Raw genomic sequence first — 22,806 nt, forward strand, 5'->3', positions numbered from 1 at the left:
CGTACTCTGGATCTCAGCCGAGAGGTTCAGCCACAGGCTCACCGTACTCGGGATCTCAGCTGAGAGGTTCAGCCACAGGCTCACCATACTTGGGAGTTAAGGAGAGCTGTCTGTGTTGGCTCAGCTCTCGGGAAAACTCAGGACAAGGAGTGCTCACGTCAGAGAGAGGAAGGGCTGAGGTGCTGGTAGGGATGGCCAACAACCTTAAGTTAACTGAATTAATTTTTGTCCTTCAGTGCCTATATTTTAGGCTATGTTTTCAGTTGCTTACATATATCAATATATGTCCCCTCCCAGACTAATGATTTCCTGACTTAAAAATTAAGAATATACTACAGGGCTAGAGAGATGGCTCAGAGGTTAAGAGCACTGGCTGCTCTTCCAGAGGTCCTGAGTTCAATTCCCAGCACCCACATGGTGGCTCACAACCATCTGTAATGAGATCTGGTGCCCTCTTCTGGCCTGCAGGTGTACACACAGGCAGAACATTGTATACATAATAAATAAATAAATCTTAAAAAAAAAGAATATACTACAATTTTTGTAATACTTGCAAACTTCTAGTTTGCTCGGAAACACAACATTAACTTTATTAAAGGTGGCCATTCATGTCTCCAAAAATTAAAATCATCAAATGAGTGATCTCTCTCCCTTACTAGGCTACTCTAGGGCCAGAAGCTCTAGTTTTGATCTTGGGATATTTCAGAATTGTTAGGAAAACTTACATTTAATTCATTTAAAATAATTCTATCTCATACAGTAGTTGTTAGAGGGGAGAGCAAAGAGAAGCACACCAGGTGTTGTTAAAGCCCAGTTATTTGCAGCCAGGTATGGCAGTGCCTACCTGTAATGCCAACACGTAGGAGGTGGGGGCCAGAGGACTGGGGGTTCAAGGCTTGCTTAGTCTACCTAGTGAGTTGGAGGTCACCCTGAGGTGCGCACCAGCCACTGCCTCGGGGAGCTGGGGGAGGAAGAGTAGAGCAAGAAGAAAAAAGACAGGACAATCGCTGAGGCCTTTCCTCGAGAACTGAAAGAGGATGGACTGCAATGTACAAAAGGAAGGGTGGGTTTTCAGAGGAGGGGAGACGCTCCTCCAACGAGAGAAGGGAAAGAGAGAGAGAGGATTGGCAGGTCGGCAATTTGGTGGTAAGGTGATGTCTTAGTTTGCTTTCTATTGCTGAAATCAAAACCACGAGTAAAAGCAATTGGGGAGGAAAGGGCTTATTTCATCTTTCAGTCCAACATGAAGGGAAGTCAGGGCAGGAACTCAAGGCAGGAACCTGGAGGTGGGAACTATAGCAGAAACCCCAGAGGAATGTTGCTCCTGACTTGTTCCTCCTGACTTGTTCCTCCAGGACTGTTCCTCCTGATTTGCTCAGTTTGTTTTCTTATACAGGCCTGGACTACCTGCCCTGGGATGGCTCTGTCCACAGATGGCTGTTATTTCCATATCAATCACCAGTCAAGAAATTGCCCACAGGCTTGCCTGCAGGCCAATCTAATGAAGACATTTCCTCAATTGAAGTTCCCTCTTTTTAGATGACCGTGGCTTGTGTCAAGATTAAAAAAAAAAAAATCTAACCAGGCCAGGTGATAAGGAGCTTCTCATTTGCTTCTGTATTCTCAATGACAAATGATCCAAGACCATAAAATGGAGGTGAATGAGAAGGAACAGTGGAGGTTTTAGGAGTAGAGAAAAATGTGACAGTCATTTGGAGTATGAGAAAACTCGTCAAGAGCATGGAGAAAGAGCTCAGGTGGCATCATACATTTGCTTGAGATTTGTGGACATGAATTTAAAGTAAGGCCAATCATCCTCAATACCATGACTTTCTAGCACACAAAAATTAGTGGCATTTATAATCATTTTCTCAGTAAGTAAATTGATGGATCCCTATATAAAACATGGGAAGGGAGGGGGAAAAGGGTATCTTCTCAAAGTCTATCTGAAGACAAAACAGTTACTTGGAAACAAAGCCATTATAAGCACAAACACTAATTTTAAGTGTGGTGGTATTGTGTTCCCCAAAATATTATGCACCCTAATAAACTTATCTGGGGTCAGAGAACAGGACAGCTACAATATTAAACATAGAGGATAGGCAGTGGTAGTACACATCTTTAATCCTAGCATTCCAGAGGCAGAAATCCCTCCGGATCTCTGTGAGTTCAAGGCCACATAGGAAACAGCCAGGCATAGTGACACACGCCTTTAATCCCAGAAAGTGAGCCTTTAATCCCAGGGAGTGATGGCAAAAACAGAAGGATATATAAGGGGTGAAGACCAGAAACTAGAAGCATTTGGCTGGTTAAGCTTTTAGGCTTTGAGCAGCACAGTTCAGCTGAAACCCATTCAGATGAGGACACAGAGGCTTCCAGTCTGAGGAAACAGGATCAGCTGAGGAATTGGTGAGGTGAGGAAGCTGTGGCTTGTTCTGCTTCTCTGATCTTCCAGAGTTCACCCCAATACCTACCCCAGATTTTTTTTTTATTAATAAGAACTTTTAAGATTTGTGCTACATTGAAGTTAGAATTCTGAAAGACACATAGAACAGTGGCATACCTAAAAGAGGATAAAGCTAATTTGGAGAGAATTCTTTTTTTTTTTTTTTTTTTTTAAAGATTTATTTATTATATATACAGTGTTCTGCTTGCATGTATGCCTGCATGCCTGCATGCCAGAAGAGGGCACCAGATCTCATTATAGATGGTTGTGAGCCATCATGTGGTTGCTGGGAATTGAACTCTGGACCTCTGGAAGAGCAGCCTGTGCTCTTAACCTCTGAGCCATCTCTCCAGCCCTAATTTGGAGAGAATTCTTGACATCAAGTATCCAGTACGATGGAAAGTTACTACAGATGTGTGTTAACAGAAAGTAGTGTGAAAAAAAAAAGTAGTGTGAAAGGTGAACTGGTAGGAATGAGTGAGCAAGGTGGGTGGGATGGGGGGATTTGCACTTAAGTGGGAAAGGACTTTCTAGAATAGATTCCTGCTATTGTCTGCTGCCATCTCTTTGCTCTTATCAAAATTTGCAGTTGTGTTGTCACTTTGCGGTGTTTTTTCCAATATGACGCATCAATGACAGACAACCAGAAACCTTCAGTGGATGATTCACTTTCAGTTTCCCATAGCCGTTGTGCTCCATAGAGGAGCCGATGGCTACATGTTTCTATGCGCCACAGCTTCTGAGGTTGTTTTGTTACATTGCGCGTGTGGGCCTGCATGCTTGCTTACCTGTTCATGTGTGTACAGAGGTCAGGGGATAACTTGCAGGGATTGGTTCTCACCGGTGTCTAATGGATTGAATTTACCTTGTTAGCGCCTTAACTACCCACTGTGTCATCCCTCTTTCTCGCAGGTCCCAGTAGCTCAAGCTTTCCTGAATATTTTCCATATTTTTAGTTGGTTGAACCCAGTGAATTGGAAATCCACGGACACAAGGGGCTGACTGCATTGTAACATAAATTGGATTAAACGTGGCTAAAGTTAATTTTTTTTTCTAAAATGCGGCTGTTAGAAGACTAAACTGCGTATATGAAAAATACATTTCTAGTTTCTGTGTAACACTGTTCTGCGATATAGCACAGAACCCCTGCTCCATTTTATTGCACTGAATAACCCATAATAAGAAAATAAATTGGTGAACCAAGAGACGCTGTCTTAGACTTCCATTAGGAAAATGGTAACAGTTTTATCCTAGAACTGGGAAGGTTTGATTCTAGTGAAGTAACCGGAAACAATGTGTTGCCTTCGATAAGCCACAATCATCTTCTGGGCGAAGAGTGTGTCCGTCAGGTATTTGGTATCTGAGGTCTGCGTGTTTATGATAACTACTATACCAGGAAAGCACGGTGCAGTGGAACTTGTCTTCTGTTTGGTACTAGCGAGAGGGAGAAAGGGGAGGGAGGCGGGAGTCAGGCAGTCAGCCCGGAACGCCCAACTAGGGACGGGGACCGGCGGGCTTCTTCAGTCCACGTCACTAGGGCGCGACGACTACTCTTCCAGCGGCAGCGGCACATGAGGTCCCACGGTGAAGTCGAGTTCCGGGACACTAGAACACACCACTCTTGAGTCCCCGGGGGGCTTGGGTCTCAGCATCCCTGACCCAGGCTTACCACCACAGGGCACAACGGCTGGAGCTCTAAGAGCCCCACCGGGAACCTTTAAGAGCCGAGCAGCAGAGCGGCTGCGCGGGGCACGTGCTAATCCTCGCCGGAGTCCCGGCGATTGGCTGTGACGTAACTTCCGGCGTGAGCGGCGAAAGCCGGGAGGGCGAGCAAGAGAGCTAGCAGGCAGCAGGCGGCAGGCGGGCGGGTGGCCGGCCGGCACGGAGGGAGGGAACGAGCAAGCGGTGAGCAAGCCAGCGAGGGCGGCCGGGTCCCGAGGGCAGTGGAGATTCCTCAGGCCCCTCCGGCGCCCTCCCCGGAGTCCACAGCACCTCCAGCACCCAGCGGAGCGGACACGGCCCTGCCCGGCCATGGCCTCGTTGCTGAAGGTGGATCAGGAAGTAAAGCTCAAGGTAGCGGCACAGCTCCGGGCCTCCTCATCCCTCCCTTCGAACCCCCAGCAGTCGGACCTGCTCCCCACTCCCCATGTCGTCTTTGTCTCCCTGGGGACACCAGCTCTGAGCTTCCGCTCGGCTCAACCCAGCCCCCCACGCCTGGAGACGGCATTGGAGAAGACGATATAGGGTGGCTTTCTGCCCTGCTTCTGGTGATGGAGCGCACCAGGTTCTCCTCCGCGGACACGTGTTAAACTCAGTGCTTTAGGCTAGTGACAGGTGGAAGTCCCCCGGCCCAGCCACGTCCCCGCCCCCGGACGCTGCTGCTGACCCTGCCTTGGGAGGCTTGCCTACTGCGTATGATAGGCCAGGTCTGGGTGGGAGTGGGCACGTTTGTGATCTCACATCTTTCAGCTTTTGTCTGTTTATCAAATTCAGAGGATTTCAGACAACCAGAGAGAGGGAGGGACAAAGGGAGGGGGTGGAAGGGGAGAAGAGAGGGGGGGAGATTGACAGGTGCTGGCCTCCAGCCCCCACATCCCTCCTGAGATGGAGAAATGGATCCGCAAAAAAATAAAGTATTTGCAGTCTGGGGGCCTCTCACCTTCTCATTATAATTTCAAGGTGAGGGAGAGACAGCTGCATTTGGGGTTCCTCATCCTTGCCCTTAGTCAGCAGGTATTGAATTGCTCTCTTTGTTGATTTTAGGTTGATTCTTTCAGGGAGCGGATCACAAGTGAGGTGAGTGTTGTAAAGGAGAGAAGAGGTGTCGGTTAATAGCTGGGGGTTTCCCAGAAAGAGCTACACGGAGAGAGTGACTGTCCCACGTTTATTAATTCAGGTGTGTTTCCTCTGTCTAGGCAGAAGACTTGGTGGCAAATTTTTTTCCAAAGAAGTTATTAGAACTTGATAGTTTTTTGAAGGTGAGAGATGTTTTTATTACTTTAAATTACCTCTTTGGTCCCAGTCTTTGAGACATACGGGGCAGATTGTGTGTTGATTCTGTTCTCTTGTGTACTATAAGGCACTCATTTCTTTCACAAATACTTCTCTCTCTCTCTCTCTTTTATTTTGTTTTTTTGTTTTTTTAAAAACTTACACTAATACTGTTTTGGGGTGAATGCCTCTCTTTCAGGAACCAATCCTAAATATCCATGACCTAACTCAGATCCACTCAGACATGAATCTCCCAGTCCCTGACCCCATTCTCCTCACCAATAGCCACGATGGACTGGATGGTGTGAGTGTCTTGCATTTATGTTTGTGTTTTTAGTATTTTATTTCTTGGTAAGCCTTGGGATGTATGGAGGACTTGGGCTTTGCTTGTGGGATCTGGGGTTCTGTTTCAGGTATGGTGACTCCAGAATACTACTTTTTGCACCTTTAGTTTCTTTGTAAACAAGGTGAGTATGTTAGTGCTGCTCCCAGTGTTAGCCTAAGTTTCAGTTAGTTCTAATCTAGCTATAGTTTTTTTTTTTTCTCCCAGCGACCTGGCTTTCCCTATGCTTCTGAGTAAGACTTTTCTGTTCAGTGCGTTGTGTCTTGTGATGGGAAGAGAAGCTATTCTTGCTGCATAGCTGCAGACCCTGTTTTTACCATTTCTTTAGCACCTTTATTAGCTTTGTTTTTGAGATGGGGGTCTCACTTTGTAGCCCTGGCTAGCCTGGAACTCCCTGTGTAGACTAGACTCATCGAGATCTGCCTGCCTCTGCTGTCTAAATGCTGGGATGAAAGGTGTGCGCCATCATGCCAGCTAATACCTGTATCTTATTGGTTCCATGTCCACATTGTGTTAGAACACCAGTGATACTATAGTTTTGTCTAGATTCCTCTGGTTTTTTTTTTCCCTGTCTTGGAGGTCAAGCCTAGGGTCTTATGCATGTTATATAAACACTGTACTACTGATTTATATTACTAGCTTTCAGAACTATCTTAATTATAATTAATTAAGCTGGGTATGGTGGCTTAGCACTCATCTTGTCTGAGGAAGGAGAATTGTGAGTTCAAGACCAGCCTGGGATACATAGTGAATTGAAGGCTAGTTTGGACATTTACTGGGATCCTTTCTCCAAAACAAAGCAAAATAAATCTGCAGTTAGGGTAGGAGCCATCTTAATTGCCTGTATCCTTAGCTCCTAACATTACTCCTAGCATATAGAAGGTACTGTTCTGAGTTTGTTGATTGAATCTTGTGTTTGTTTTAGAACCAACATATTTGTGCATACTCCCTCAATTCTCTACCTGCCTTGATTGCTTTCTTCATGGTTCTTGGTTTGTTTTTTTTTTTTTTTTTGAGACAGGGTTTCTCTCTGTAGCTTTGGTGCCTGTCCTGGATCTTGCTCTGTAGACCAGGCTGGCCTCGAACTCACAGAGATCTGCCTGTCTCTGCCTCCTGAGTGCTGGGATTAAAGGCGTGCACCACCGCCACTCGGCTTCTTCCTGTTTTTTAAAAATAGAATTTTTCCTGCTCCTTGACTGTTTTGAAAAGCAACACTGTTTGTTTAGTGGGTAGGAGCATGCCAGCTGGTTACCTTCTGATGTGTTGATCCTAGGGATCAAACTCGGGTGGTTAAGCTTGGCAATACGTGCCTCTACCTGCTGAACTGCTCCACTGGCCCCTTCAGCTGCTTTTTTAATGTGTTCTATTGGTTGTAAATTTGGCCTTCTCAACTAGAATGTAAGTTTCTTTGTGGCAAGAACCTCTTTTAAAAGCTTTATATGTATTGGTGCAGAAATTAGTACAATAACCTATGGGGTCCAGGAAGGAATTAAACTTGCTTGTCTAGTATCTTGTAATGGGCATGTGGTGTTAAATGCAAGCTAATTCCTGCTTCCTTATACCATTAGCCCACTTACAAGAAGCGCAGATTGGATGAATGTGAAGAGGCCTTCCAAGGTAAGAGCTGCCCTCTAATCTCGGCTGACTGGCAGTCCTGAGAAGTAGGATGGTTCTGGTTTTCACCAGCTGAGATCTGATTGAATTTCTCAGGATCAACACTTGGCATCTTCCTACAATGATCATTATTTAGTCTAGTACACCAGGAGGGTCTGACTTACTGTAGACGCCACAGAGAGTGCTTGGAGGCATGAGCCATGTTCTGTGTCATTTCCCCCTGGAGTAGTAGCAGCAGTAGTTACCTGATGAATTAAGGGGTAGTGGGGTCATTTAGCATTGTGAAAGATAAAAGGCAAAGGTCATTACATCTTCTAGGTCTGAGGAAGAGGAAAAGATGGAGGGTGCTTTCACTTTTCCACTGCCCTGAACATGTGACCTTGATATATCTTTCAGGAACCAAGGTGTTTGTGATGCCCAATGGGATGCTGAAAAGCAACCAGCAGCTGGTGGACATTATTGAGAAAGTAAAACCTGAGATTCGGCTGCTGATCGAGAAATGTAACACGGTGAGATGGCCTAGTGACCTGTGGCTGAACCCGAATAGCTCCACTTGAGCTATGGAATGATGGGTGGGGTTGGCAGGCACAGTCCCTTGATTCCTTTGTTTCTGGCATCTGTCCCCAGCAACAAGTATCGTGTATTTCATGGCTTTAGCAGGAAAGCCCAAGGTCCTTCTACATGCATTTCATCTTCTCACACTCTAGGTCAAAATGTGGGTACAGCTCTTGATTCCCAGAATAGAAGACGGGAACAACTTTGGGGTGTCTATTCAGGTAATGTGTCTACTACAAACAGGGAGCTGCTTCCCCTGCTTGGTCTCTCTGTTTTGGTCTTCAGTGCTGCTGTAGGTGGCATGGAAGGAACCTGACTTGCCTGTCCTTCCCTGCAGGAGGAAACAGTTGCAGAGCTAAGAACTGTCGAGAGTGAAGCTGCATCTTATCTGGACCAGATTTCTAGGTAGGGCTGCTTGGGCTGGACCCAGAAAACTGGCTGGTGAAGTGGGAGACATGTTCAGGGTCCCCTTCAACTGCTTCTCATTTTTTCCCTCCCTCCAGATATTATATTACAAGAGCCAAATTGGTTTCTAAAATAGCTAAATATCCCCATGTGGTAAGTAGGGGCTTGGGGTCTGGAGGGGGGGTGGCAGGATGGGTAGGATGCTAGTAATGAGCTATGGACAGGCGTTGGGCCTGGAAGACTAGCCTGCCTACTTCCTGTGCAGGAGGACTATCGCCGCACCGTCACGGAGATTGACGAGAAAGAGTACATCAGCCTTCGACTCATCATCTCAGAGCTGAGGAATCAGTATGTGAGTAAAGTCAGTCCTTGCCCGTAGCTGTCCTGGCTCCTCTTAGGTCAGGGTGAAATGAGTGAAATGGCCATTGTCGTAGCTGCCTATAATCCCAACTGCTCAGGAGATTGAGCAGAAGGATCCAGAATTTGAGGCCCGCTGGGGTACATAAATAGCTGTTCATCAGCTGGGTGTGGAGAACATAAACGCATTGAAGAAGTCTAGTTGGGAGTTGCTGTACTAGGTGGGGTTGGTATACAGCATATGGATGGTTAAGCATGGGTATTGGAATCAGAAGGATGGCTTTGTAACCAGGGTCCTCATGTAATGGGCGATTTGTTTGTTTTGTTTTGTTGTTTTTTAGACAGGGTCTCACTTTGAAGCCCAGTCTCACTTTGTAGCTTGGAGCTCACTATGTTGGTGTCAAGAGTCACAGAGATCCACTGACTCTTGTCTCCCAAGTGCTGTGATAAAAGATGTGTGCCAACACAACGAGCCAATTTTTTACAAAGATGGTTTCTTTGTGTGTCAGTATGTGCACATGTGAGAGTGCAGGTACCTGGGGCTACCAGAAGAAGGCGTCAGATTCCCCAGGCTGGAGTTAGTGGCAGTTGTGAGTTGTCTGGTTCCCTGCGAGAGCAGTTCCTGATCCTGGCTGCTAAGCCATCTCTTCAGCCTGCAAAGTGTGATCTTGATCATGTTCAAGCTCAGACTTTCGTTTCTGTTCTGAAATGGGAGTTAGATTACTGACTACAGACATGATTTTTAGCAGTAAATGAGGCAGCATGCTAAAGGACTTCTCATACTTCTCGTGTGGTTAATTAACACTTGGAGCCAGCTCAGGGAGCAGAGAAAGTAGTGTTGCCCCCTTCACTGCGTCAGGTGATAGAGTAGGATAAGGTGAGTGATCGCTTGGTGAGGTGGAGGTTGAAGAAATGAGTGATCCCCTGACCTTTCCTTTCTCAGGTCACTCTACATGACATGATCCTGAAGAATATTGAGAAAATCAAACGGCCCCGGAGCAGCAATGCGGAGACACTGTACTGAGGCCAGGGCCAGGGCCAGGGCCAGGGCCAGGGCCAGGGGACTCTGTGAGTCTGGCTCAAGACCGACATTGCCTTGGTTTGTTACATGACTATCGTGATGGGGAAACTGGCTGGAAATAGTAACCACACCTCTCTGTTTTTAGTTAGAGTCTAATGAAACTCTCATCTAGTTCTGTGATGTGTTTACCTCTTTTTTCAGGCCTCAGGAACTCTTCGATCTCTTTCCCCCAAACCCCACACCCAGCCTGTCCTAATTTCTGGAGAACTCCAGGTTTGTGCAAGATCAGCACAAGAATAATCGTGGGGTTTTTTTTTTTTTCTTCTCTTCCCTCCTTCCCTTGTTTTAAGTTTTGTGTTCTCTTCCTTTCAATGGTTAGTCGGTTAAAGCTGGAGGAACTAGGGAAGGCGTTAGGTGTCTTAAGAACTGGGGGGTGGAGTGGAAGGGATATCTCTTCCTGTCACGAGGCCAGTGTCTCTCGCTTCTGGGGGACTTTGGGTCCTCCCTACCATAGCTGCCCTGGTGATGCCTTAGGGCTTTCCACCTGTCTCTATCCCACCTGAGCCTGACCATGACAAGGGATACCTTAGGCCTTCAGCTGCATCCCTAGAGCTCCTTTGGATGTTTTTATAACTGGGGTTTTCACATATACATGTGTACGCATGTACACACGCCTAGGGACATGTATACATGCTTCCTGCTCCATTATAGAACATAGCCTTCCTTCCTGCACCACTGTCCCCTCAGCCCCTGTCACACACGCAACACCTTACCAGGTGACAGTTGTCTTAGTCATCCACCCAGGCAAAGTCCCAGGACTACCCTCTCTTCTGATAATGTAGCCGTTGGTGCCCAGGGTAAGATGAAGGAGAGCCGAGGAGCAGAGGGCTCCTGAAGGCCTTCCCTCTGTGGCTCGGCTTCCTTTGGTGTTATGCAAAAGCTGGCCCTCTGGCCCCCCTTGCCCTTCTGCCAGGCCGGCTTGTGTGTCAGCTAGGGTGTGGGCAGCTGTGCGGTCCAGAGGCTGCTGACTCTCGCTGTGCTTTCCCTTTGGGAAAGAGTTCTCATATTTATAGTATTGTGCTTCCAGGGAAAGCAGAAATTCGTGTGTATATGTGTCTGTGCACACACACGTGCACGTGTGTGTGTTCGTGTGTGTATAAATATGCTGCGAAGGTCAAATCCATAGAAGAGTTGCCGCCTCTTTCGAATCTTCCAGAGATACCACTTGTTACAGCTTTTGTGTTAACCCCATCAACCGCCAGCTTTTTAAGTGAGAGTTGGTATCTGCAGTTAACCTGCCAGTGACTCTCAGTGTCTCTCTGGTTTTTATTCCTCTGTCTTCCAACTCCCAATCATACTCCACCTGGGATGCATCATTTTCACTCCCAGTATTCGATAGGAAAGGAGTCAGGATGCTCTCTTCCCATGAATAGTGCTCAGTAACAAACCAATTGCATTTTAGTTGGGCAGTACTCCTACCCACCCTCAGATCCCTCAGCTAAGCCCTTCTTCCCTCCTCCCACCAGGTATTTCTCAGCCTCCCTTTTTGTTTGACTGTTCCACTGCCCCTCCTCACCCCACCACCCTTGGATTGTAATGTACAATTCTTTTACCATGTCAAGAAATTATTAAAAATACAGGTACTTTGACCTCTTTCTAAAGCTGCAGGCCCTGGTGCCGTACTCTGGTGACTAAGGGACATAGTGGGCATGTGTGAGCATTCAGACACCCACCTTCACAGATGCTCTAGCCAATCTGTTGGGTGTACATTTGCTATTGAATGCTCCTTTTCTCATCATGGTGGCAGGAGTGAAGCCTCTGACCAGGGAGGGAGGTGGCTCCTGCTTTGTGTTGAAGCTGAATTCTGTGAAAGCCTTTCCAGGAACTGAGGCTGCCTCTGTCCATCCTTCCCGGTGATACCCATGAGCTACCAGCAGAGGTCGCTGTGGCTCCATGTGGGAACAGCGGCTCAGGCTCGCCCTGTCTAGTTTTCCTTTTTCCGTCATAATAACTTTCCTTACTACATAATGCTTGAACTTCTTTGAGGGGACCCCAGGGATTGGTTTAAAATGAGTCAAAGGGCTCATAGGAGGCTCATGTCCCTCTGAAATAAATACTCTCCCCTTTTCCAGTAAGACTTTGTCTGCAGAGCTTTAAGGTCTCCAGCAAGGAAGGGACATCTGTCTGTTCTATCCCAGAGCTTAGTGCCACTAGCTAGCAAGCAGCTTCTGCCTGCCTGCTTGTGGGATTACTAAGCACTTGGGTGTATGACCACATTTATTTTACTTTATTGTTTTTTCGAGACGGGGTTTCTCTGTGTAGCTCTAGCTATCTTGGAACTCACTCTGTAGACCAGGCTGGCCTCAAACTCACAGAGATCTTCCTGCCTCTGACTCCTGAGTGCTGGGATTAAAGGCACGCACCACCACCACCCGGCTATTTTATTTTATTTTTTGGTTTTCTCTGTGTAACAGTCCTAGCTGTCCTGGAATTCACGTTGTAGACCAGGCTGGCCTCGAACTCAGAGATCCACCTGTCTCTGCCTCCTGAGTGCTAGAATTAAATGATGTGCGCCACCACGTCTGGTGGTGTAATACATTAAAATGTATTACTACATTTTAATCAAAATGTGTAGAATACTTTTATGTCTTATTTTAGGCAGGTTTTATGTCTTAAGGCAGGTTGTCACTGAGGTTGACCTATAATTCACTGTGTAGTCTAGCTGGTCTTGAACTCCCAATAATCCTCTTTTGAGTGCTAAGATTGTAGACATAAGTGACCGTGCCCCACTGTGCCTTTATAATCGAGAAACTCAAAGATAAGTAGTTCCTTTAAGGCTATACAACTTAGATGGGTTCATTGTACAAATCTGAACACAAAGTCCAGAACCTCAGCCAGTGTTTTCTCACTGACTGGATAGAATAAGGCCCGAGAGTCCCACGTCAGGTACTGCATTAGGTCCCAGGTAGAGCTGAGTGCTTACTACTGAACTGGGCAGAGGATCCAGGAACTATTGGTCGGGCATCATTCTGCCAAACAGGCATTTTAGTAGTACTTGTGTGTAACACAAGGAAAGGATTATGCATCAAAATTGCCATCTCAGAACTGTTTAAGGTTACAAGGTAATTGTCTAAATGATGGAATGTCGTAGTTAGTGACTGTTAGCAGTCGGAGTTTAGGGAAGGAACAAGCTGTGCGTGTGGAAGTAACATCTTGAGCCAAACCACAGGACAGAAAGTTCCCGACCAGCCCATGGGGTGGAGTTTTGTCTATTCCTCTCCATCATACTGAATATAAGCCCTGCCCTGATGTCAGAAATGGAACAGAGCGGCTCTTGGGACTGATCGCAGCTCAGCATCAACCATGAATCTCAAGGTGGTGCTGGGCTTTCTGGTGCTGTCTCTACTTACTGTCCTTGCTCTGGCGTATGTCTTGCTGACCAGGCAAAGCAGTTCCAGCCAGCCTCCTCGGTGCCCCTCCATACCTCCCAGAATTCATCCCTGGACACACCCTGGCCAGAGCCAGCTGTTTGCAGACCTGAGCCCTGAGGAGCTGACAGCTGTGATGAGCTTTCTGACCAAGCATCTGGGGCCAGGGCTGGTGGATGCAGCCCAGGCTCGGCCCTCGGACAACTGTGTCTTCTCAGTGGAGCTGCAGCTGCCTGCTAAGGCTGCAGCCCTGGCCCACCTGGACAGAGGGGGGCCCCCACCTGCCCGGGAGGCACTGGCCATCATCTTCTTTGGTGCACAACCCCAGCCCAATGTGACTGAGCTGGTGGTGGGGCCCCTGCCTCACCCATCCTACATGCGGGATGTGACTGTGGAGCGTCATGGTGGGCCTATACCCTATTACCGGCGTCCCACACTGGCAGCTGAGTTTGTTCAGATTTGGAGGTATTTGAAGGAAGTGGAGCTCCCGAAGGCACCCACCTTTCTGGCTTCTGTCTTGAACTACAATGGCTCCACGTTGGCACCTCTGCATTCTTCTGCTAGTGGCTTCCGTTCAGGGGACCGGGCTACCTGGATAGCCCTCTACCATAACATCTCAGGTCTTGGAATATTCCTTCACCCTGTGGGGTTGGAGCTACTGCTGGACCACAGAGCCCTGGACCCTGCCCACTGGGTGGTCCGGCAGGTCTTCTACTTTGGGCACTACTATGCAGACTTGGCCCAACTGGAATGGGAATTTAAGGCTGGCCGCCTAGAAGTGGTTCAGGTCCCTCTACCCACACCAAATGGGGCTTCCTCCCTGAGGTCTCGAGTCACTCCAGACCCCCCTCATCCCCCTCTACAGTTCTCATCCCAGGGTCCCCAGTACAATGTACAGGGAAACTCGGTGGTATCCCCCCTCTGGACATTTACCTTCGGTCATGGGGTGTTCACTGGTTTGAGACTTTTTGATATTCGGTTTAAGGGTGAGCGTGTGGCTTATGAAGTCAGTGTCCAAGAGTGCCTGTCTGTGTATGGTGCCGATTCCCCCAAGACGATGATGATCCGTTACTTGGACAGCAGCTATGGGCTTGGCCGAAACAGCCGAGCCTTGGTTCGGGGCGTGGACTGCCCCTATCAGTCCACAATGATGGACATCCACGTACTAATAGGTACAGGGGCAGTCCGCCGGCTCCCAGGGGCTGTGTGTGTATTTGAGGAGGCCCAGGGATTACCCCTTCGAAGGCACCACAATTACATTGGGGGTCATTTCTATGGTGGTTTGGCCAGCTCGAGCCTTGTGGTCAGGTCGGTTTCATCAGTGGGCAACTATGATTACATTTGGGACTTTATGTTGTACCCAAATGGGGCACTTGAAGGGCGTGTCCATGCCACGGGCTACATCAACACAGCTTTCCTGAGTGGAGGAACCGAGAGCCTCCTCTTTGGGAACCGCGTGGGAGACAGACTGCTGGGGGCAGTGCATACACATGCTTTCCACTTCAAACTGGACCTGGATGTGGCAGGTGAGTTTTTGGGCTGAGGCTTGAAGATCAGCAGTAGGGCAGGAAGCCCCCAGATCAGGCTGCAATCTGAAAGGTTAAGAGGACATTCTAACCCTTCCGGTTGCCAGAAGGGGAAGGGAGGATTGTCTGAGTGCCACTGCAATCACAGCTGGGTATCTGGCCAAAGACGGAAACTTTGATTTGCCCAGCTCCCACCCTCTGGCCCCTCCCCCCAGATTTACAGTTGTGAGACTATTTACATGGAATGGCTATGCCTGGCTCCCTTAGCCTCGGGGGACCATCTGGGTCAGTGAATTGACCCAGTGGGAGTTGGATGAGGCTAGAGCCAGCCAGCACTTGGTTACTTGAGCCTAGGGTGGTTGGGTGGGGCATGGACCTGAGCAGAGGTAACCAAAAGTCAGGTTGAGGAGTTTTCAGTAGAGTAGGGATGCTGTGTTGTGTATGTGGGGAGGGAGGGTGTCGGGATTGGGTGTGGCTCTGCGGTTAGTGACCCACTGTGGGGCAGGCCACCCTCTCCTGTCATCACTATGAACAGTCCCCTCTTCCAGCAAGCCTGGAGCTTGCTGCTAATGCAGATTCTGTGGAGGAGAGAAAACAAACTCATAAAGCACAGATGTGGACCCAGAAAGAAAAACCTACCAGACCTCAATTTCACAGTTGGGGAAACTGAGGAAGGCAGTGGAGATGGAACAGGAAGTGGCTGCCCAAGCGTAGTGTCTGACAAAGCATATGTCTTGTGAAACTTCTCTTGAGCATGAAGCCCTGGAATGTGTGTCTTGCACACTATACTTGGTGGTGGCTTTTTGGTGGGGGGGTGATAGGGAGCAGGAGAACAAAAACTAACATGATGGCCATAGATTATAATCTGACACACTTAGACTGTGACTCTCCAATTGGAAAATTCTCAACATCTTTGGGCATAAAAGAGCCTGCTACCAGATACTAGGTTTCTCATGTGTGTATCATGGTCACATTAAGGGAACCAAATGTCCTGACCCTTGAGGAAAAAGTGATCAAGTACTGTTTTGGGAGATGCAGGGTTTGGGTGCATGCTAGGATTTGAGAAGCTCCTTGGTAATGGAAAGCCATGAAGCTTACTTCCGAAAGACATTGGCAGTAGCTGAGAGAATGGAGTCCTAGAGCTGGGAGGAATATGCAGCGGCCATGGAAGAGGACTGGGTTTTCCAGGTCACGTCAGGTCTCTCGTAGTCAAGTCACAGGAATGTTTCAGTCAGCTTATGTGCTTTTCCGTGTATTGAGCATAGGCATAAAACGATATTGTGCTTGCCACAGATTCAGAAGGTGAGAGTCAGAAGCAAACTGCTCTAGGGTCTATGTAGGCCGATGCTAATAACCTTGTGTGTTGTGGCTGGCCATAAGAGTCTCTAGCTGTATGTGACTGCCAAGCGGTTGATTTCAAACTGGGTTGCTCTGTATAGTAGACTGGCTTTGGACATACTCCCTTTTTTCCCTTTTTTTTTTTTTTTTCTTTTTTTTAAAGACAGGGTCTCACTGTAGCCCTGATTGTCTTGGAGCTCTCTATGTAGATCAGTCTGGCCTTGACTTTGCAATCATCTTCTGCCTCTGCCTCCCAGGTGCTGGATTGCAGGTATGTACCACTATGCTTAGCAATACTGGGCTCTTTAAATACAGCTGGTGTGACTGGAGAACTGAAGTTTTAGTGTATGTAGCCACATGTGACTAGTGGTTATCCGATTGAAATGGTGGGTTGGAAGAAACCAGGCCAGCACTTGCCTAAGCGCGTGACTCCAGCACAGGGTACTCTGATGCCTTCGGTCAGGCCAGAAATACAGGCATCAAGACGAGTCCAAGGATCCTGTGCCAGCAACCTCACTGCAGTGTAGAACTCTCCCTTTTCCTACCCGGACAGGTTTGAAAAACTGGGTGGTTGCTGAAGATACGGTGTTTAAGCCTGTGGCAGCTCCCTGGAACCCGGAGCATCAGCTACAGCGCCTACAGCTGACCAGGCAGGTCCTGAGCAGGGAGGACCTGGCTGCATTTTCCTGGGGGAGCCCCCTTCCTCGATACCTTTACCTGGCTACCAACCAGACCAATGCCTGGGGCCACCAGCGTGGGTACCGAATCCAGATCCACAGCCCTCTTGGTGTCCATGTACCTTTGAAGAGCGACATGGAAAGGGCTCTCAGCTGGGGGAGGTGAGGAGGGCCCTGGGAATGGGTGGGAGGGAAGGACTCTGTCCCCCAAAAGCACTCACAGACCCTGGACCTGCCTTCAGATTCCAGTAGATGTGGGATGGGAAATGGTCTCAGAATCTGAGCCAAGGGCCTTGTAGGCCAGTAAAGCTCTGATCTTTCCAACATTACCTTCTTACCATTCCTGGTCAGATACCAGCTTGTGGTGACCCAGAGGAAGGAGGAAGAGGGCCACAGCAGCAGCATCTATTACCAGAACGACTTGCGGACCTCGACGAAGACGGCCTTTGCTGACTTCATCAACAATGAAACCCTCTTAGGAGAGGTCGGTGGCTTCCGAGATAGAGGAGAAGGCCTTCTTCTCTTTTCCTGGCATCTTGGCCATCCAGCCTCTGCCCAATAGAGGTCATCCCTCCTGGGGGGAATTAGTCAGGACACTGGCACCCTGCCAGCTCCCTTCACAGGTCATGAGGTGTTCTGTGTAGGAATATGGCTGGCAGAGGCAGAAGCCAGGCTGGGGCTTGAGAAACTGCGGCTAAGAGGAGAGTCTTTGCCTCCAAAGGCCTCCCTCTTCTCCTTCCTACAGGATCTGGTGGCTTGGGTGACAACCAGTTTCCTGCACATCCCCCATGCCGAGGACATCCCCAACACAGTGACTGTGGGGAACAGCGTGGGCTTCTTGCTCCGACCCTACAATTTCTTCGATGAAGATCCCTCTATCCTCTCTCCAGGCAGCGTCTACTTTGAGAGGGACCAGGATGCGGGGCTCTGCAGTGTCAACCCTGTGGCCTGTGTCCCACAGCTGGCAGCCTGTGTCCCTAACTTGCCCTCCTTTTCTTATGAAGGCTTATAGGCCTGAGGATGTGGTAAGACCCCAGGGAGTGAGGTGCATGCACCTCCTCTGTTCTACCTGCCCCCTCCCCAGGTCCCCACCCTCTGTTCCTTAGAAAACAGCCTCTTTCCACACTAAACCCTTGGGTTTCTTCTTCAGGGTTGGTTCTTGCCTCCTGTGTTTTGTTTTGTTGTTTGTTTGTTTCTGTTTGAGACAGGGTCTTTCTGTGTAGCCCTGGCTGTCCTGGAACGTGCCAGATAGACCACGCTGGCTTCAGCTTGGCAGAGATCTGTGTGCCTCTGCCTCTGCACTGCTGGGGTTGAAGACATGCATCACTGCTCCCGGCTCCTGCTAGTTATTTAAATGATAATTTATTTAAAAAATGGTTTTGGAATACTCAAACAAAATACCACAAATCCTACCATTTCAAAACTTGCTGGGGTTCACATTATACCAGGCCTTATCTTATGCGTGTGTATCTAAAAAGAATGGTTGTTATGTGTAATTCATAATAAAACGGTTTGCAAAAATTTGACTTGAGTTTATTCTGTTTGGCTTTTTAAAGCATGTGGAGTTCCCAGGAGAATATTAAGAACCCTAGCCAAGGAAATTTAGCAACAGAAAGATCCACAGGGAGGGAGTGTAGACCTGGCCAAGGAATGTTTCTTGGGAAAGAGGCTGGAAGTGGGGGTTTCCTTGGCAAAACAATGCTTCACAGTGAAAGCAGAGAAAGCTTCTGGCCCTAGGAAGGTGGGAGTTGGGGAGGAACTTGGTCTGAGGGGCACAGGCATATGGAGCAGACCCCACTCCTTACTGGTAGTGGGTTTCCATGCACAGGCTGGATTCCTCCCCCTTCTCTCAACCCAAACCCTGACCCAGAGAGCAGAGTCTGATTTGGAAGCTGGAGGACAAAGCCATGTAAGGTCTGTGGATATCACTGCCGCCAGCTCAGACCCGCCTCCCAACTCGGGCTCCAGCCTCCCTGCTCCCCACCCTCAGCAAAAGCATCAGAAAACAAAGGCATTCTGCTAGCGTCCAGACTCCTAAGCAAGAGGAGTCCATTTCTGCTAAAAGCCTGTCTGTCTTCAAGAACGATGACCCAGAAGACCACCCTGGTGCTTCTGGCTTTGGCTGCCATCACCATCTTTGCCTTGGTTTGTGTCTTGTTAGCCGGTAGGAGCGGAGATGGAGGTGGACTGGGCCAACCTCCCCATTGCCCTTCCATTCCTCCTAGTGCCCAGCCCTGGATCAATCCTGGCCAGAGCCAGCTGTTTGCAGACCTGAGCCCTGAGGAGCTGACAGCTGTGGTGAGCTTTCTGACCAAGCACCTGGGACCAGGGCTGGTGGATGCAGCCCAGGCTCGGCCCTCGGACAACTGTGTCTTCTCAGTGGAGCTGCAGCTGCCTGCTAAGGCTGCAGCCCTGGCCCACCTGGACAGAGGGGGGCCCCCACCTGCCCGGGAGGCACTGGCCATCATCTTCTTTGGTGCACAACCCCAGCCCAATGTGACTGAGCTGGTGGTGGGGCCCCTGCCTCACCCATCCTACATGCGGGATGTGACTGTGGAGCGTCATGGTGGGCCTATACCCTATTACCGGCGTCCTGTGCTAGCCAGAGAGTATATGGATATCGAGCAAATGATCTTCCACAGAGAGCTGCCCAAGATTTCTGGGCTCCTCCATCATTGTTGCTTCTACAAACACGGGGGACACAACCTGCTAGAAATGACTTCAGCCCCCCGTGGTCTGCAATCAGGGGACCGGGCTACCTGGTTTGGTTTGTACTACAACCTCTCAGGGGCTGGTTTTTACCTACACCCTATTGGCTTGGAGCTGCTGATAGACCACAAGGCCCTGGACCCTGCCCTATGGACCATCCGGAAGGTATTTTATCAAGGCCGCTACTTTGAGAGTCTGGTTAATCTGGAGGACCAGTTTGAGGCCGGCCAGGTAAATGTGATGGTGGTACCAGCCAATGGCACAGGTGGGTCCTGGTCCCTAAAGTCCTCAGTGCCGCCAGGTCCAGCTCCCCCCCTGCAGTTTCATCCCCAGGGACCCCGTTTCAGTGTCCAGGGGAATCGAGTGGCCTCCTCTTTGTGGACTTTCTCTTTTGGCCTTGGAGCTTTCAGTGGCCCAAGGGTCTTTGATATCCGCTTTCAAGGGGAGAGAGTGGCCTATGAAATCAGTGTCCAGGAGGCCATAGCCCTGTATGGTGGCAATTCACCAGCAGCAATGACGACCTGCTATATGGACAGTAGCTTTGGCATTGGCAAATACTCTACCTCCCTGACCCGTGGGGTGGACTGTCCTTACCTCGCCACCTACATGGACTGGCATTTCCTTCAGGAATCTCAGGCCCCCAAGACACTACGCGATGCATTTTGTGTGTTTGAACAGAACCAGGGCCTCCCGCTACGGCGACACCACTCAGATTTCTACTCCCACTATTTTGGAGGTGTTGTGGAGACTGTGCTCGTGGTCAGATCTGTGGCTACCTTGCTCAATTATGACTATGTGTGGGACATGATTTTCCACCCCAACGGGGCCATAGAAGTCAAATTCCATGCCACAGGCTACATCAGCTCAGCCTTCTTCTTCGGTGCTGGTGAAAGGTTTGGAAACCGAGTTGGGGAGCACACGCTGGGCACGGTGCATGCCCACAGTGCTCACTACAAAGTGGACCTGGATGTGGCAGGTAAGATATCCTGAGGGAGATAAGGGTCTTCCAGGAGGGGAGTAAGTGTCATTCACAAAAGAAAGATTTGGGTTTTCAGGTTTCCTTTTGGGCTGGCTGGGAGAGAGATGGCAACGGGGTTTTACTTGGATCTTAGCTGCCTAGCTGGGTGCAAAGCTGCCAGTTTCTATACATGTGACCTCCTTAGGAAATCTTGGGAATGGCTAAGCTCAGGGAGAAGGCAGGATCTGCTTTCACAGAGTCTCTTGAGCTTACGTGGGCCTCTGTTCAAGCAAGCAGCTGTTTGTTTTCCAGCTCAGCTCTGTCAGGCCTGTGGTGCAGCAGTGTTGGAGGATGTGTTTGGGTTTGCTGAGTCCCTGGGCATGCAAGTCAGGCCTGGAACAGCCATTCCTCTGCATTTCTTTGGGAGTCGGGCCCTCCTCTTCCCTGGTTTTTCATTTCTTTCTGGACGCCATTCACTTCAGTGCAGTGGTATAGTAAATACTGTGGAGAGTTCTAGAAGGCTCCTGGAGTTTGTGGTCACACTGACAGCCAAGGCTCCATGATTTCCTGAAGATCATCTTTCCCTTTTTTCTCCCCTACAATGAATCATCACCTGATTTTTTTTTTTCTGTTCTGAATATGAAATACCTCAGAGTTCTCACAGAGTCACATTCTTTCCATTCTTGTGTTTTGAGACAGGATTTCTCTGTATAGCCCTGGGTGTTCTGGAACTCGCTTTCTAGACCAGGCTAGCCTTGAACTCACAGAGATCCGCCTGCCTCTGCCTCTTGAGTGCTGGGATTAAAGGTGTGCGCCACCACTGCCCAGTGTCAGCCCACTCTTTATCTATCTATCTATCTATCTATCTATCTATCTATCTATCTATCTATCTATCTATCTGCCTACCTACCTATCTATCTATCTATCTATCTATCTATCTATCTATCTATCTATTTATTTATTTATTTATTGCTGAATGCCATTTATTGAAGGAGGGAAGAGGTCTTAAATACAGGCTTACAGCACAATGGGAGAACCCCAGAGGGCAGAAGTTCCTTACCGATGATTTACAATCTTGCATCTAAGCTGTTAACATCCATTATGCAGGATACACAGACAAGGAACTTCCCTTAAGCATTCAGGAGGGTGGAACCCGGCAGGGAATTAGCATAGGGAGGATATCAAGGTCAAGATCAGCAAGCAAGACAACAGTTACCCAAAATGGGGGCCAGGGCCCTACAGGTCCCCCTTTTACCAGAAAATGAGTTTCTGACTTAGGTTGCGTGGGACGTCAGCAGGTCACCTTACCCATCATGGAGACGCCTGCCCAGGCCACACAGGAGCTCTGTCTTAGGTTGGTGAGCACCCCCCCAGACATTACTCGTCTCTGAATACTCATTATCATACAAGCTCAATCATGTGTGAGCTGAAGAATTAATTGCTGCCAAAGATCTCAAAGTGGCGCTGGGCTTGCAATCTGTGTGTTTGACACAGAAAAGACCAACAGAAGTCCTAACCCACCCATAGCCAGTAGGCTAAAGGCAACTGAGCCATTCCCTTCCTTAACAAGCCTTATTGCAAATTGGAGTCCTTGTAAGATGGTATCCCAAAAGCAAATGGATCTTGAGTTTATAAATTTATAATTTTCAAGGCCAATTGAACTGTATATAACTATTGCATTAAATTTATCATGCACAATAGAATGAAAAATTAACTAATTGTGGTAGCTACTTTTGCTGCCACTGTGCTAGCTGTAGTAAGCAATTATGAAATGGTAATCCCAGAAACAGTAGCAGCGGTGGTTGCCACTGCTATATCAGCAACAATGGCAGCAGCGATGTCAAATTTTCTTCTGGAGCGTGTGGGCATCCACTGGCATGGATACAACTCCAGGAACATGAACCGCCAAGGCCCATGTTTCTTGATCCCAGCACAACTTAAGCTGGTAGCTCTGCAAAAGAACAACCAAGAACCATAAAGAAAAAACAGGCAGCTCACAAGGAGCATAACTAATGGTCTCATAATGGCTACATTCCAGCTCATAAATTTTAAGGTATCTTCAAAGGGGGCTAAATGAATTTCAGGAGGCCAATAAATGTTGCACAGAGCTACTCCTGAAAAGTAGGTACTACAGCAGCTTGAGGAGGATTGTGAAAATGAAAAGGCTTAGCTGGCATGCTACTACTGTTAACAAATGGAGGTCAGTGACCTTCAGGTTTATCCTTATTCTCTAACGTGTCTGGGTGACACATTCTCAAACATACTTGAAAAAGCAGTTACCATACATTACCTCCTGTAGAATCCAACCACATGGCTACAGTTCCTAGGCTTACGTTAATGCTTGCCAAGGGTCAGCCCACTCTTGATGCTTTTAGTTCTGGGACCCACTCTGTGTACAGAGAGCTGTCCCACGCACACCAGCCTGCTGCTTCTGCAGC

At 48.5% G+C, this 22,806-nt stretch overlaps 3 protein-coding genes across 4 annotated transcripts; all 3 read left to right on the top strand.

Moving 5' to 3' along the window:
- Window positions 1–4,249: 4,249 nt before the first annotated feature.
- Window positions 4,250–9,912, top strand: Psme3 (proteasome activator subunit 3). 2 transcript variants are annotated; one of them, XM_059271839.1, is made up of 11 exons: window positions 4,250–4,519; window positions 5,210–5,242; window positions 5,362–5,424; window positions 5,637–5,741; window positions 7,349–7,397; window positions 7,791–7,903; window positions 8,102–8,170; window positions 8,287–8,354; window positions 8,453–8,507; window positions 8,620–8,706; window positions 9,655–9,912. In XM_059271839.1, exons 1-11 carry the CDS (start codon window positions 4,478–4,480, stop codon window positions 9,733–9,735), a joined length of 765 nt encoding a protein of 254 aa, XP_059127822.1. In that variant the 5' UTR covers window positions 4,250–4,477; the 3' UTR covers window positions 9,736–9,912. The 2 variants fall into 2 exon arrangements, with proteins under 2 accessions (XP_059127822.1, XP_059127821.1); XM_059271838.1 differs by lacking the exon at window positions 4,250–4,519 and adding an exon at window positions 4,961–5,125.
- A 2,430-nt stretch (window positions 9,913–12,342) lies between these two features.
- Aoc2 (amine oxidase copper containing 2) lies at window positions 12,343–18,206 on the top strand. The gene is made up of 4 exons (XM_059271840.1): window positions 12,343–14,686; window positions 16,578–16,863; window positions 17,053–17,185; window positions 17,447–18,206. Exons 1-4 carry the CDS (start codon window positions 13,096–13,098, stop codon window positions 17,711–17,713), a joined length of 2,277 nt encoding a protein of 758 aa, XP_059127823.1. The 5' UTR covers window positions 12,343–13,095; the 3' UTR covers window positions 17,714–18,206.
- A 202-nt stretch (window positions 18,207–18,408) lies between these two features.
- Window positions 18,409–20,415, top strand: LOC131917767 (membrane primary amine oxidase). Its single transcript, XM_059271841.1, has one exon. It carries the CDS (start codon window positions 18,787–18,789, stop codon window positions 20,398–20,400), a length of 1,614 nt encoding a protein of 537 aa, XP_059127824.1. The 5' UTR covers window positions 18,409–18,786; the 3' UTR covers window positions 20,401–20,415.
- Window positions 20,416–22,806: the final 2,391 nt, after the last annotated feature.

This window comes from Peromyscus eremicus, chromosome 8a, assembly GCF_949786415.1.
Source record: "Peromyscus eremicus chromosome 8a, PerEre_H2_v1, whole genome shotgun sequence".
In the NCBI taxonomy this organism is placed as follows: Eukaryota; Metazoa; Chordata; class Mammalia; order Rodentia; family Cricetidae; genus Peromyscus; species Peromyscus eremicus.